At 42.1% G+C, this 16,917-nt stretch overlaps 1 protein-coding gene across 2 annotated transcripts in view; it reads left to right on the forward strand.

The window, feature by feature from the left end:
• Positions 1-10,968, forward strand: part of DRP2 (dystrophin related protein 2) — a 48,120-nt gene extending 37,152 nt beyond the window's left edge. For both annotated transcript variants that reach the window (XM_045186582.3, XM_024578734.4), the window contains 3 exons: positions 4,964-5,201; positions 6,317-6,437; positions 6,751-10,968. In XM_045186582.3, coding sequence (XP_045042517.2) covers positions 4,964-5,201; positions 6,317-6,437; positions 6,751-6,875 — 484 coding nt within the window. In that variant the 3' untranslated portion in view covers positions 6,876-10,968. The remainder of the gene's footprint in view (positions 1-4,963; positions 5,202-6,316; positions 6,438-6,750) is intronic.
• The last annotated feature ends 5,949 nt before the right edge of the window (positions 10,969-16,917 follow it).

The following is a 16,917-nucleotide window of genomic DNA, read 5'->3' on the forward strand; positions in this document are numbered from 1 at the left end:
GGTTTAAAGTAACTATTCAGTAATTCAGTAAGTGCTAGTGATTCTAGTAATTACTTGAATCCCTTTAACTCAACCCAAATATTTTCAAGTACTCACTAGATGCAAGCAGAAAGAATATAAACCCAGAGAATACAGAAGAGTATATATGTCTCTTTCCTGAAGGAATTTTCAAGGTTGGGTTGGAAAAGCACTTAGTGAAAATAATAAAAGAAGAGGAAGGTGACACTGCATAGCACATTTGAGAACTGGAAGAGGGAAAGTGAAGAAGCATTGATGGCAGCAGGGGCCTGAGAAGGGTCCAAGCCACTTTGGGAGCATGCAGTAGAATCCGTAGTATCCCTCAGAACAGTGCTTCTCAAGCAGTAGTGAGCATACATGTCACTTGGGGAGCTTGGTAAGATGCAGATTTTGATTCACAGGCCTGAGTTGGGGTCTGAGTTCCTGAATTTCTAACCAGCACCCAGGGAGCTCCCAGCTCCCAGCTCCCAATGCCCATGCCATTGGCCCAAAGACTATACTTGGAGTTGCAAGTCCTTAGAACAGGTCAGTCTGTGAAGTGTTTGTTACTGGTTCAAAATAAGATAAATACAGAACTAGAGAGTGAACTTTTAGAAACTCTTATAATGATTTGACATTGCCATGACATCCCAGAAGATAGTTAGTGGACTCGTTTTCATCGAATTGGGTATGTACCAATCTGACAGTTGTTGAACTTGTGTGGCAAGTCATGTGTGTGTGAGCTGTGTACTAGCATATTCAGACTACATATTGGTCCACAGTGGATTGAAAAATCTCTCTGGTATTTCACTATGGATAGTTTTCTTTGATTTATTTTTTTCAATTACAGTTCACAAAATATTATATTAGTTTCAGGTATACAACAGTGATTAGACATTTATGTGACTTACAAAGTGATAACCCCAATAAGTCTTCACTACAGATAGTCTGAGGAGCACTGCATTAGAGCAGCTGTGGGCAGGCCCTGGGAAACAATGGGGAAAGAGTAATTTTGTTGCAGAAAGAAAGAGGGGAGAGAGCGAGAGAGCACAGAAAAAAAGTAATATCTCCCAAAGTAGACCATCTCTTTGGAATCTGTTTTCTTGAACTCAACATGGATGTTCAAAGTATGCCAAAGAGAAAGGTAGTAGAAAGAGGAGGTAAGATGGATGATATTTTGTTCATGTTATGTCTTCTAAAAATCTAAAAATGGAGTAGATGAGTCAGTGGCCGTAATGCTTCATTAATGTTTTTGCCCGATTGTAAGGGCCATTCAACCAAGAACATGGCTAGAGTGGGGGTGAGGATGGGAGAGCCAAGGGATAGCTCACACCTAGATAAGAGGGGTCATTTGATGGATTGAATTGATATATACCAAACCTTTCACCCCAAAGAAGCAAAATACACATTCTTTTCAAATGTACATGGAACATTTTGGAAGATAGACCATATGGTAGGACATAAAACAAGCCTAAACAAACTCAAGAAAATTGAAATCATATCAAGCATTTTCTCAGACCACAAAAACTTGAAACTAGAAACCAACCTCAAGTAAAAATCTCAAAAACAGTCAAATTCATGGATACTGAATAACATGTTACTAAACAATGAATGGGTTAACAATGAGATCAAGTATCAAAGAAATCAAAAAGTATCTGGAAACAAATGAAAATAAACACACAATGGCCCAAAACCTGTGGGACACAACAGAGACAGTCCTGAATGGGAAGTTCATAGCGATACTGGCCTACCTAAAAAAGACAGAAAATTTTCAAATAAGCAACCTAACCCTACACCTACAAGAACTGGAATAACAACAACAAACAAAGCCCAGAGTAAGTAGAAGGAAGGAAATAATCAAGATCAGAGCAGAGTTAAATGACACAGAGACTAAAAGAACAATTCAAAGAACCAAAAAATCCAGGAGGTGGTTCTTTGGAAAGACAAACAAAATTGACAAGCCTTTAACCAGACTCATCCAGAAAAAAGAGAGGACCCAAATAAATAAAATCAGAAATGAAAGAGGAGAGAATACAACTGATACCAGAGAAATACAAAGGACTGTAAGAAATTACTACAAAGATCTATATGCCAAGAAATTTGAAAACCTACATGAAATAGCCAAATTTCTAGAAACATATAATCTTCTAAAACTGAATCAAGAAGAAGCAGAAAGCCTTAACAGAGTGAAAACAGCAAGTGCAATTGAAGCAGTAATCAAAAAACTCTTGGCACACAAAAGCCCTGGGCCAGATGGTTTCACAGGAGAATTTTACAAAACATTTAAGGAAGAGCTAACCCCTATCCTTCTCAGACTATTGCAAAAAATCTAAGAAGAGGGAAGACTCACAAAATCTTTTTATGAGGCCAGTACCATCCTAATCCCCAAACCAGATAAAGAAACAACAAAGAAAGAAAACTACAAGCCAATATCACTGATGACCATAGACACTAAAATCCTCAACAAAATATTGGCAGACCACATACAACAATACATTAAAAAGATCATACACCATGATCAAATGGGATTCATCCCAGGGATGCAAGGATGGTACAATATTCACAAATCAATAAATGAAATTTATCACATAAACAAAATGAAAGACAAAGATCACATGATTGTATCAATAGATCCTGATGAAAGCATTTGATAAAGTATAGTATCCATGTACAATAAAAACACTCAGCAAAGTGGGAGTAGAGGGAGTATACCTAAACATAATGAAGGCCATATATGAGAAACCTACAGCCAACATTATACTCAATGAGCAAAAACTAAAAGCTTTCCCACTAAGATCAGGAACAAGACAAGGATGTCCGCTCTCACCACTCTATTCAACATACTATTGGAAGTCCTAGCCACAGTGATCACACACAAAAAAATAAAAAACATCCAAACTGGAAAGGATGAAGTAAAACTGTCATTGTTTGCAGATGACATGATAGTGTACATAGAAAACCCTATGGACTCCACCAAAAAACTACTCGACATAATAAGTGAATTTGGCAAAATAGCAGGATACAAAGTCAATATTCAAAAATCAAAGGCATTTTTATATGCCAACAATAAAATATCAGAAACAGAAATTAGGGGAAAATTCCATTTGCTATAGCAACAAGAAAAATAGAGTATATAGGGATAAACCTAACCAAGGAGGTAAGAGACCTGTACTCAGAAAACTACAACACTGAAGAAAGAAATTAAGTAAGACACAACTAAATGGAAACATACACCCTGTTCATGGGTTGAAAAAATTAACATCATCAAAATGTCCATACTACCCAAAGCAATTTATAGATTCAACACAATCACTATTGAAATACCAATGACATATTTCACAGATATAAAACAAATAATTACATGGAACTATAAAAGACCCCACATAGCCTTAGCAATTTTGAGAAAGAAGAACAAAGTAGGAGGGATCACAATACCTGATATCAAACTATATTAAAAGGCTACTGTAATCAAAGCAGTCTGGTACTGGCATAAGAACAGACACATAAATTAATGGAACAGAATAGAGATCCCAGAAATAAACCCATATCTCTATGGTCAATTAATATTAAACAAAGGGGACAGAAGCATAAAATGTAGTAAAAATAACCTCTGACAAATGGTGTTGGGAGATCTGAATTTTACATGCAAAAACTGAAACTCGACAAGCAACTTACGCCATGCACAAAAATAAATTCAAGATGGATAAAAGACTTAAATATAAGGCGCAACACCATAAAAGTCCTAGAGGAGAACATAGGCAGGAAAATTTCAGATATCCCATGCAGCAATATTTTCACTAATATGTCCCCTATAGCAAGGGATATAATGGAAAGAATAAACAAATGGGACTTCATGAAATTACAAAGCTTCTTTATGGCTAAAGAAAACATCAGCAAAATGAAAAGGGAACTAACTGTATGAGAAAATATATTTGCCAATGATACCTCAGACAAGGGTTTGATCTCCAAAATATATAAAGAACTCACATGACTCCACACAAGGAAGGCAAACAATCCAATTAAAAAGTGGGCAAAGGACCTGAACAGACACTTCTCCAAGGACACACAGATGGCCCATAGACATATTAAAGGATGCTCAATATCACTAGCCATCAGAGAGATGCAAATTAAAACCACAATGAGATACCATCTGACACCGGCCAGAATAGCCATCGTAAACAAGTCAACAAATAGATGCTGGTCACTTTGTGGAGAAAGGGACCTCTAGTGTACTGTTGGTGGGAATGCAGACTGGTGAGGCCACTGTGGAAAACAGTATGGAATTTCCTCAAATACCTAAAGATGGAACTGCCTTTTGACCCAGCAATTCCACTGCCGGGATTATATCCTAAGAACCCTGAAACACCAATTCAAAAGAACCTGTGCACCCCAGTGCTCATAGCAGCACAATTTACAATAGCCAAGTCCTGGAAACAACCTAAGTGCCCATCAGTAAATGAGTGGATGAAAAAACTGTGGTACATTTACACAATGGAATACTATGCAGCAGAAAGAAAGAAGGAGCTCCTACCCTTCATGACAGCATGGGTAAAACTGGAGAGCATTTTGCTAAGTAAAACAAGCCAGGCAGTGAAAGACAAATACCATATGATCTCACCTACAAGTGGAACCTAATCAAAACAAACAAGTGAGCAAAATAGAACCAGAGACATGGAAACAAAAAACAAACTGACAGTGATCAAAGGGAAGGGGTGAGGGGGTTAACAAGGGAAATAAAGGGAATGTACAAGTTGAGGAACATGTATAAAGGACTCATGGAAAAGGACAATGGGGGAAAGATTGGGTGTGGGAGAGGGGGTGAGCAGGGCAGGGGAGAGTAAGGGGGGAAATGGTGACAACTGTAATTAAAGAACAATATTTTTTTTTTTTTAAGAGGGGTCATTTGGGACCTGGGCAGTCAACCCTTCATTGGGGCCATAGGTCTTGGCTTCTTTGTCATTGGCAGGATTCTCCAGAGAGAGCTGAGGCGCCTGAAGTGGCAGCATGAGGAGGCTGCTGAGGCACCTGCTTTGGCTGAAGGCACTGCTGAGGTAGCACAGGACCACCGCAATGAGGAGCTTCTGGCTGAGGCCCGGATCCTTCGGCAGCACAAGAGCCGCCTGGAGACACGCATGCAGATCCTTGAAGACCACAACAAGCAACTAGAGTCTCAGCTGCAGCGCTTAAGGGAACTGCTCCTGCAGGTGAGGCTGAAGCCAGGAGAAATGCCATAGCAGCCCCTACTGGGAGTATAGGTGGGGAGCTGGGGAGTGTGACAACGGGGAGGGAAAAAAAAAGCTCCTTAGCCATGGCTGTTAGATGACCTTCTGAAGAGAACTGGACTGATAATTGGGGAGGGTAGAGAAGGAAAGGCCTGGTGTGTCTCATTTCTTGGCCAATTCCCTTCCATCTAGTTTTCACTCCACTCTTGTCTGTTACTCTTAGGGCCTGGGAAAGAGGAAGGACTTCTGAGAGCCCACTTCCCTATAACCCATTTGAGCCCAGTATTGAAAGAACAAAGTTCAAAAAAATCATTTATCCAAAGCATTGATTTTGCTGGAAAAAAGCAAGTCTGGACATGCTTGGCAAGAGAAAGATTTTTGCTGTGATGGAAGCACTTGTTAATTTTTGTCTCTTTCTTCTTTGAGAGGTAGTATATATGATATAGTGTAGCTCTGGAGCCATACTGCCCTGTGTTTGAATGTGGCTCTACCAGTTATTGGCTGTAGAGTGTTAGCAAAGTTACTTAGTTTCACTAAACCCCAGCACTCCCCCTCATCTACCAAACAGGGATATAATATACAAACTTCATGGAATTTGGTGAACATAAAATGAAATAATGCATTTAAAGAATTTAGCACAATGGAATATAGTAAACACTTGATAAATGTTACCTATTGTTATTACACATACCAAGTGATACCACCCCCTGCCTCTTCTCCAGATCATCTAGATGCCTGGAGGTCTCTAACACATGATATGTTATGAAATGAAGATCAGGTGTGCAATTCTACATTTCTACAGAGAATTGGGTTTTAAACACTTAATTGTAGCTGAAATGACAGCAAGAGACCTTTAGTTGAAATACCATTCTTATAAGAACTGGGGGACTTTGACACATGTTAAAGAAGGAAACTAATTACTAATCAAATATTCTAAGAAGTTTCATCAAACAGGAGGCCACTGTTTGGGCACTACCAAAGTTTTCCAAGGACAAAGAGATGGGCATGAGGTCTCTAAGGCCCCTTTTAAGTTCAGGAGTCTGTCAAATAAGGTCAGGAAGGCAAAGCCATTTAAATCATGCCTTACCTCTTCTTAGCCACCCACCGAATCAGATGGCAATGGCTCTGCAGGCTCATCCCTAGCTTCCTCTCCACTGCAGTCAGAAAGCAGTCACCCCCAGGAGAAGGAACAGACCACTCCAAACACTGAGGCTGCAGGTGAGTTACACCAGCCCTGTCCGGCCCCTTCCTCCATGCTTTGTCCTGCCCCAGAGATCCTGCCTAAGGTTCTGCTACAGCTGGGTCTGGTTCCTCCTCATGGCATAGCATCAGGAATGATTGGCTTACTGACTGATTCATTCATTTGTTTATACTACACATGTATATTGAGCACGTCCCATGTACTACACATTGTGCCCAGAAGACACAAATGCTGTGGGTTTGCCCATCAGTTGGTGGTGCCCTACCTCAACCCCTCGGCCTCATTAGGGAATCTGTAGTTCCCTTTCAAAACTTCTATTTTCCAACACAGATGACGTAGGTTCAAAGAGCCAAGATGTCAGCCTGTGCTTGGAGGACATTATGAAGAAACTTCGTCATGCCTTCCCCAGTATGCGAAGCTCTGATGTGACTGCCAACACCCTGCTGGCCTCTTGATGGAGCCAGATCCCCATCCTATAGACCATAGTTCTCTTCTAGTTCTGTCAAAGCCTTCCCTCAACCTTCACCCAAACTTTCCAGTTCCTACATTTCTCAGCCCTACATTTCTCAGCCAGAGTTATTTGGGCTCTGGGCAGCAGCAGGGATCTGGTGGAATGTGAGGTGGGTGTGTGAGGGCCAGGGAAGGGAGAGGCATGATTCCTCTGACTCTAAAACTGGGCCTTTAAATCCTCAAGTTTGAGACTTGTTCCTTAAGTACACTCCTGTTGTAGCTGAAGCAAATAGCACTTGGAGGACACTCATATGGGGATCAAAGAAGCTGCCTTGCAAAGCAAAGCAGCGCTTGCTGTTGCCTTTCCTTGTCCATGGAATTATGGAGATTGGGAAGCCTAATGACCCCCGGGTTCCAGCATTATGAACTCACAGGGGTTAGCTCTACTCTCTGGCCCAAATCAGGGAGGTAAAAGGGTATCCCTGAGACACCCCCTCTCCATCAAAGTGACCCTGAAATATCTGGGCAGCATGTGTCATATTACTTCAGCTCAGAGGCATATCTCTAGCCATCCTGATGCTACCTAGGTATTGTTTTCTCCTCAAATATCTTCAGTTCCTCTGCCTCAGTCCCTGGCAGACCTTCCTCAATGGGGGAACTGTTTATTCTGGTTCCTACTTCTACCTTACATTTGGAAACATTAAAGAATTACTTATGAGCTTAGGTTACTTATTTATTTATTTTTACTCCTGAGCCTCCTCTATCCTGAAGGCCTCAGTATCCTGAGAGACCAGCTGAGTGGCTCTGGAAATCCAACTGAAGCCCCCTTGGCTCTTCTGAGTCTGCTCTCACAGCCCCTGGGGAGGAGTAGCAGCTTACTAAGCAAGGGGAACTTGCTCTCCTTGGGCAAGAAAGGAGAAGCAGCCCGCTAGCCTGGAGGAGTGCAGCTGCCCAACACCCTTGCTTCTTTTAGACTGAATTGGAGGAGGTGGCTGATTTTCCCCAGCTAATCCTAATGCAATAGGCCACCCTGAATAGCAACCTGTTCATAGGATCCACTGGCCACTTTCCATACAGGCAAGAGTATGGCCTTCCTTTGCAGAAAACTATTCTTTCTAACTCTGGAAGGTGAACCCAAACCTCCAACTAAACTAGTTCTTCCTAGGCAATATATACCATGATCTCTTTATCTGGAAACTGTTCAGTGTAGCTACTGGGGAGAGGTGGGAGTGAGCTTGGAAACTTTGAACAGAGTCAGGGCCTACTTAAGCAGCTTTCTTTCAAAAGGAGCTTTATAAGCTAGAACCCTGAAATTGACTTCATTTGCTTAAGTTTATATACATACATATCTATCCTACATATCTACTGTACATCAGTACACCCCTGGCCTCACTCACACATTAAACTCTAATACCTCTTCAAGTATTAATGTTCTGCCTTGCTCTTTGTTAGCCCAAGCCTCTGGTTGAACAGATAGATACATCCTGCCTGCTCCCCTATGATGTGTCTCCATTCATGTTTGGAGTGTGCTGTCTTCAAGACCAAAGTAACAGAAGCCTGTGGTCACAGAGGAATCTAACAGGAAGAGTCACTCTCTTCTCTTTACTCATTCCAATTCTTGTTCCCTTGAGATCTGGGCCTTGGATGAATTTTTCCAGGGTTCTCTGAATAATGGTTCAGGTACCAAAACAGAGCAAATCCAAGTTTTCCCTACCCCATGCAGAAAAGAAGTAACAAACAGACTTTCATTATCCTTTGTCAGGCTAAGACACAGACTACATCTTCTATCCCCTTCCAGTTCTTAAGTCTGGCTCAGGGCCTTAAAGAAAGCTGCAGTTGCCACTGAAGTCAGGAGGGTGTGAGATGCTTGGGGTGTTGTGTTACAATCAAGCAGTGGGCCAGTGGGTAAAACTGTTGGGAAGCTAGATTTATCTGCTGCAGGGGAGGGAGGGCAGCAGCTTGTGTCCAAAAGCCCAGCATTACCACCTTCTAGAATCACCAGGGGACATTAAGGCAGAGGCCCACAGTGCCAGACCTCACCACAATGTCTTCCTTATTGTTCATAAGGTCTCTGGGCAGAAAGACTTGGGTATCTGGATGTATGATGAGCATGTGGTAGGTGGGCATCGAACACAGAGCCTGGGCATCTGTCCATGAGTGAGGAAAGCTATATTTGTAGGGGCCTAGATTGTGAGTAGGAATGGGATAGAAGAAATTTGCTATAAAATGGAGAGATCAGGGTCTTTGAGGCTTATGGTTGCCTAAGCCTTAAGAGTGCAGATATTATGAAACAATCTTTTACCAGGGAAGTCCTGGAAAATCCTGTATGTAACCCTCACTTCCCTTGAGGTCTAGGGCTGCTGAGGGCCTGTGGCAACCACAGTGGGCCAGGCATGATAGGGAAGTTGTAGATCTCGCTATTTAGGATTTGTGTCATTAGGTAGGCTAAAGCAGCAGGTCAAGAGTTGAATTCTCACTACCAGGGTCACGGACACTTTGTGGTCCAGTGTTTACCTTAAAGCCTGAGGTGAGTACAGGCATACCTTGTTTTATTGTACTTTGTTGCATTTCATAGATGTTGCTTTTTTTTTTTTACAAATTGAAGGCAAGACCCTCCACCAGCAAAAAGATTACAACTCATTTTATTGTGAGGCTTATTTATTGTGGTGGTCTGGAACTGAACCTGCAATATCTCCAAGGTATGCCTCTTTATCACTCAAGGCTCTGGTGATAGTCACTGCCTTATGTACAAACACTATGCCCTCAGTGAGGTAAATGGATCCATGGGCACTGTAAATCCAAATTAGGGTGGGATTTACTGAGATGTGTTGTATGTCATTAGGCGTCTGTCACGTATGTGTCTCCTAGAGGAATTGTGTGTGATGCTGTGTAGTGTATGGCCTTGTACTGCAAGTGTGGTGAAGGGAGTTACTGGGTAGGCAGCCAGAGGAAAATCTCTGACTTGTAGGGTTAGCATCTGTGATAAGGGATGCAGCTGCTGGGGTTGTTGTCAAATAGTATCAATGAACAGTTAGGACTGATAGGTGATTTATTCTTGACAGAATCTGATAGAGGCCAAGAAGCCATTTTGAGGGTGCCTCTTCTTGTAGCCAGAGCAGAGTGGAGTCACAATGACTAGGAAATTGTTAGGCAAGGGTGACTGGCTGGAGGACATAGGGCTGTTTGTTGTTTGGTTCCCTAGGGAGGGCCCTATCCAGGAGGACATGTGCCCTTCCCTCCAGAATGGAAATGCTGAAATCAAGGCTCTCAAGTGCCCATTTTCTTCAAGGCCCAAAGTTTGGAAATATTTTCTTGCACAGAAACCTGTTTGAGTTTCTCTGCTCCAGGAACTGGGCTTGTAGATCACAGTAATGAGAAATCCTGAGGCCAGACAGAGGCCAATTCAGGGAGATGGTTTTCCTCCAGATTCATTTTAAGGAATACTCTACTGCCTGAGGTGTGTGTTTGGGACCTGAGCTCCATATCCAGCTTCAGGCTAGGGTGTTCCTTCAACACACATTCTCAATGTTAGACTCATGGCCTCTGAAACCATTTCAGGCCAACAATCTTATCAAAGTTTCTTTGACATAGGTGACATAACCAAGAAAGTATTTGCCTTAAAAGACAAACAGTCCTGGGAGAGAAATGGGCCCTTGCCCTAGGGCTGTGGAGACTTAGCTGCTCAGCAGAACACCTCTATTTCTAGGCCTCCTTGTCAATAACTGGTTCTGGGAACAAAAGAATACTTTAGTTCCTTTTTACTTTTTTAACACCCACAGTTGTGGGAGAGGGAAAGGCTCAAGACCAGGGCTCAGCTCCCAACCTACATCTCCTCCCATAACTGATGCATTTGTGGAAGGGGGTGTGACCTGCTGAATGTCCTTGCTGTCCCCAGGACAGTATTGAGGCTAGACTGAAGCCCACTATGCTATTTGCTGGCCGCAAGAACTGGTCATGAGGATGAGAGTTAGGGAAGGGATTTGAGGGAGGTGGCAACAGTGGCACATTAGTCTAGAAAAGTTTGGGATGAAGGGGCAGGAAGCAAATTGGTTAACCTTGATTGCCACTCACTGTGGTGCTTTTCCCCTTTCCCTTGAATTCTGCTTTGAAAAGAATAAATTTGTATTTGTTTACTTTGGTTCCTCTGGTTATATATACTGTTTGACTCTGTTATTGTACATATATTCCTTATTTGTGTGTGGGAAGAAAGGGTGGACCAAGAAGCCACAGGAACACTGCAAAACATAGGCTACCAGATGAGTCCAATACCTACTGGACCAAAAGACACCCTTACTAGGTGCACCCACCACAGTTACTTGGACTGGTTGCTTCTCAAGGCCCTACGAATTACCCCCTCAAAGAATGAGCACTTAAAGCAATGGTTCCTCAATACCATCCTCATCAATCAGAGGAAATTTTTTACCACCCAAAGCAATATGCAAAGAAGGACAATGTAGTAAGTTTCCACAAAGTTACCTTTATTCAATTTAAAGGTCAAAGGTCTATCCCTTAGAAAACATATTTATATATACATATATATAGTCTACCCAGAAAGTATCCATTCATATAATATGAAAAATAGAGACATTTATTGAATAAGATACAAGATATGAGAAACATTGTACATAGGACAATGATACCTCAGTCCCCTTCAAAGTAGACACCTTGGGACCTCACACATTTCTCCCAATTGCCTTCAGTATTTTCTCATTGTATTTTCCTAAATCTCATCAACATTCTGAAATCTCTTCCCTTTCAAAGGTGATTTTAGTTTTGGGAAAAGCCAGATGTCACAGGGCACCAAATCTGGGTTTAGAGGGGCTGAGTCACCTGGGTGATTTGATGTTTCACAAAAAAACTGCACAAGATGTGATGTATGAGTAGATGCATTGTTGTGATGAAGCTGCCAATCACTAGTTGCCCATAGCTGTGGCCTTCTGAATTACTCAGTAGTTTCCATGGAAGAATATTCAAGCTTCACACAAAATTTGATGCACATCTGTTGCTCTACTTGTTCAGTCATTTTGAATGCGATGGCCACACAATATACATGCTCATTCAGTGGCATCTACCACCCTCACTGACTAGTACAGTGAAGTCATCATTGTTCATGCATGCACATTCCAGTCCACTCTCCTTGGCTGCCAGGTTACATCGATGTTAAGCAAATCATTCTTGTTATGTTAACCATAGCTGGACTTTTTCCAGACAGACCTCTTATATCCCTGTAAATTGGTAGTAGTTTTTTACAAATGCATTTTTACAAACAGGAAATTAAAAGTCTGTCAGTCCATCTTCACTATGACCAATTTTTCTTTTTTCACCAATCTATAACAGCTCTGTCCAATAGAAATATAAAATGAGCCACATATACAATTTAAATTTTTCAAGCAGCCTTATCAAAAAGTAAAAACAAACAGGTGAAACTAATTTTAATAGTATATTTTATTTAACACCACAATCCTCAATATTATCATTTCAAAATGTAATCAGTATAAAAATTCTTAATAATAAGATATTTTATATTCCTTTTTTTTAAAGTCTTAGAAATTGTCAAATAGGCTTATAGATTCTGCTGATAAATAAAAACCTGACTTCCAATCAAGATGGCAGCATAGGAAAACATGGCTTGCCTCCTTGTACAACCACGTCAACATTACAACTAAAATATAGAACAATCATCACCCAGAAATCAAGTTGAATGGAAGTCCGACAACTATGGACTGGATGTGTTTTAAAATGTGGTTTAAAAAAACCACATCCATCCAGACTGGTAGGAGGGGTGGAGATGTTGAATAGGCTGCTCCCACACCCACATGTAATAGATAAAAATTTACATATTTTTATCTCGGGAGCAAGGAGTCCCAGCCCCACACCAAGCCCCTCAGCCCAAGGTTCTAGTGTCCGGAATATAAGTCCCCATAACTCCTGGTGAAACCAGAAAAGCCAGTGTTCGTGCTGCCTGTCACTACTAGAACCAATAAGCAGAGACAGGGATTGAATCTTTGTGGGTGCTTTATTCAGATATCCAGAAGTCTGAGAAGACAGTGGGTTATGTATCCTAACAGACCATCTTACATTCCATTTCAAACAGACCCTTTTTATAAGGAGAAGAAAAGTGTAGATAAGGGGTTTGGAATTCAGGGAAATGGTTAATCAGATAAAAAGTTGCAGCATTCTTTCATCTGTGTCCTGGGAGGTGGGCATATGGCTCAGATACCATCTTGATTGCTTGCAGTCCTCCTGAGGCACAAAGGTGGAACTGTTTATGGTCTCCTGGAGTCAAGGTGGGTCATACCTTCAATTCCTGAAAAAATAGTTTTTTACATGCATTGATTACTAAGCTTATTAGCTATTACTTATGAGGGACCACTTTGTGTGGCATCGGAGACTGTAGCCCTGTGTGACCAAGGCCTTGAGAAAGGCCTGTAAGTCGCCACCAGAACTCTGAGAATGCAGGAGGCAGGCATGACCCAATGCTAGCATCAAGGGTTCCTGTGGGAAATCAGGCCTGAAGAATGCATTGTACCCTTTGAAGCCTGCTTTGCTGTGTATAGCCCTGTTGGTATAAACCAAATAAGCACAAGGAGTGAACTCCTTATCTCATGAAACGTGACCCTCTGGCATGAGCACATCTAACAAACCCCAACCCGAGGCAGATCTCTATGTTCCTTCAATTGTTATCTATAGATAAGATCTGTTTTTTTATTAACTATAGCCTTTGGGCATTGATCGATGAGCTATGCATGCATGCTGTATACCCCTGCACATACCCATCCTAATAAAAGTCATTTCAGAGAAGGGCTCAGAGCATTCTCCACTAGAGGGAATCTCCACCCCCTTTACTGCCAGAACAACAGATTTTGTCTGGGACAACTTATTCTCATCCTCAGTGGCCAGGAGAGCTCCATGGGACAGAGTTTCCCACAATTACCTAAAACTAAAATTTTCCAACATTTGAGTCCTCATCACTGGCTGCAAAATCCAGTGGGGATTGAGTTGGTGGAAGAAACTTCTGGAGTCTCAAGCAGTTTCCCCTAAAGAACCCACACATAGACTTACACTCATTCCCTCTGAGCTTCAGCACCGGGGTAGAAGCTTGAAAGGCACCAGTGGCATAAAGGGATGAAGTTAAGTGTCTGGCATCAAAGCAGTAGCTGGGGGGCAACTTTCTCTCAGACAGAAAGGTGGACAGAGGTTATTGTCCCTTTTGTGAGCCCTCCCTCCACAGAGCCACAGAGCCAACACACGGGTGCTATATCTGAGACTCCATCAACTTGGCTAACACTGTTTGGCCCCACCCTGGAGATCCCCTGAGACTCTGTACCACCAAATTATGGGTCCACCCAAACTGTTAACCATGACTTTTCTGTAAGAATGGTTGGTCTTGGCTCATGCTTCACAACTTCCTAAGTCCTACCAAACAAACAACAGCCAGCCTCAGTGAGCCCTCAGATCCCCCGTACCTCTTCTTAAGTGGCTCCAGGCCCAGTACTAGCAGCATCCAGCCTGGATTCACAGTTTAGCCTCATCTGGGAATCTCCAAGGCCAGCACAAGGAGCAGCCATCTCAGATTGCTTTATAGCTCAGGGAGGGTGGCCCCGGGAAAAACACAGGTGGGGGCTGACCTGGGCCTGCACCACCTGGGAAATCCCAGAGCCTGAGCACCCAGTGGAGAGCTACAGACCACATCGGAGCACCACTACCCTGCCCCTGCACAGATGATCCTCCACAGAGTGCAGAAGTTGGTGGTCAGTGTTAACAGCCAGTCCTTGCAGCTGACTGGACTGGGTAAATCCCTCCCATTGATCTGCCAACAGCAATCAAGGCTCAACTACCAGAGGATGGTATATTCAGCCCATACAAAGGATGCACCTCGAGTACCCAGCTTGGGTGATAGGGAAGACTGTGCCACTGGACCACACGGGACACCTTCTACATTAGGCCATGCTACCAAGATAAGGAGTCATAACAGCTCAACCTAATATATAAAAACAAACACAGTGAGGCTGCCAAAATGAAGAGATAAAGAAATGTGGCCCAAATGAAAGAACAGATCAAAACTCCAGAAAATGAACTAAACAAAATGGAGAAAAGCAGTATATCAGATGCAGAGTTCAAAATACTGGTTATAAGGATGCTCAAGGAACTTAGTGAGGACCTCAACAACATAAAGAAGATCCAGTCAGAAACTAAGGCTATGCTAATTGAAATAAAGAACAATTTAGAGGAAAACAACAGTAGAGTGGATGAAGCCGAGAATCAAATCAATGATTTAGAACATAAGGAAGCAAAAAACAACCAGTCAGAACAACAAGAAGAAAAAAAAATCCAAAAAAATGAGGATAGTGTAAGCAGCCTCTGGGACAACATCCAGCATTCCAACATTCACATTAATTTGGTGCCAGAAGGACAAGAGAAAGAGCAAGAAATTGGAAATTTGTTTGAAAAAATAATGAAAGAAAACTTCCCTAATTTGGTGAAAGAAATAGACATGCAAGTCCAGGAAGCACAGAGTCTCAAACAAGATGGATGCAAAGAGGCCCACTCTAAGACACATCATAATTAAAATGCCAAAGGTGGATGATAAAGAGAGAAAAGCAGTTAGTTACCTACAGAGGAGTTTCCATAAGTCTGTAAGCTGATTTCTCAAAAGAAACTTTGTAGGCCAGAGGGATTGGCAAGAAATATTCATAGTCATGAAAAGCATGGACCTACAGCCAAGATTGCTCCATCCAGCAAAGCTATTACTTAGAGGTGAAGGGCAGACAAAGAACTTCCCAGACAAGAAAAAACTAAAGGAGTTCATCACCACCAAACCATTATTATATGAGATGTTAAAGGGACTTATTTAAGAAAAAGATCAAACCTATGAAAAATAAAATGGCAAGCAATACATATCTATCAACAATTGAATCAAAAAAAAAAAAAAAAAAAACCAAACTAAGCAAACAAGAAGAACAGAGACAGAATCATAGATACAGAGATTGTTTTGATGGTTTCCAGATGGGAGGAGGATGTGGGGGAGTCAGTGAAGAGGGGAGGAGATTAAGAAATACAAATAGGTAGTTACAGAATAGCCATGGGGATGTAAAGTACAGTATAGGAAATGGAGTATCCAAAGAGCTTATAGGCATGACTCACAGACACGAACAATGGTGAGGAGATTGACTGAGGGAGTGGGGGGTGCTGGGTGGAGGGGGGCAATGGGTAAAGATGGGGACACCTGTAATAGCATAATATATAAAATATAATTTTAGAAAAAAATTTAAAAATCCACTTAGATCCAGACAATTTATTACTTATAGAGAAAGCAAAAATAAAAACCGCAATGGTATTAGGTCCTTCTGTCTCTTGTCCATCAGGATGACACTGAAACAAAAGGGGCCTTTATGACACGCAACATGAATAGGTGGACACTCTGTTGCTGAGTAGCCAATTCCACATTGCAGCCAAGCAGTTTACGGCCTGCAGATGTTCCCTTTGGGGATAGGAGGCAGGCAGAATGTCCCATGCCTTATCAGAATGAAGGAAGCGGATGAGAAACTGCCTCTTGGCAGTCTCCCTGAGATAAGGAGGTGAGTGAGAATGGTTTCTAGAAGCAGCTCTTCAAAGGGCTATCTTCCTGTGTTCCAGTAGGATTACAAAGTGTTCCACCAAGACCCAGGGCAGCCTGCACTTGAACCATGCCTACATGGCCTATGTGGATAGTGTGAGGTTGCCAGGGTGCTGGAACAGGGTAGTACCTCTACAGAAACCCTCTGTATATTTTACACTTACCACACATCTCAATTCTGGCAACCATATCTAAAGTGTATAAAAGTCACATGTGGCTAATGGATACCATATCGGACAGTGCAGGTCTATAACATGCAAAAGTCAGAGTCATTGGGCTACAACAAACTTTATGAGGTATGGTGTGTGTGTGTGCATGTGTGTGTGTGTTGGGTGGGGTGGAAAGTCAAGGTGGCAATAAGCCTTGGAGGGTGAAACAGTGGTGAAGCAGTTACCCAGGGTTACAATGAGATAAGGTAGTAGAGGGAATGG

Source organism: Desmodus rotundus, chromosome X, assembly GCF_022682495.2.
Source record: "Desmodus rotundus isolate HL8 chromosome X, HLdesRot8A.1, whole genome shotgun sequence".
NCBI lineage: Eukaryota > Metazoa > Chordata > Mammalia > Chiroptera > Phyllostomidae > Desmodus > Desmodus rotundus.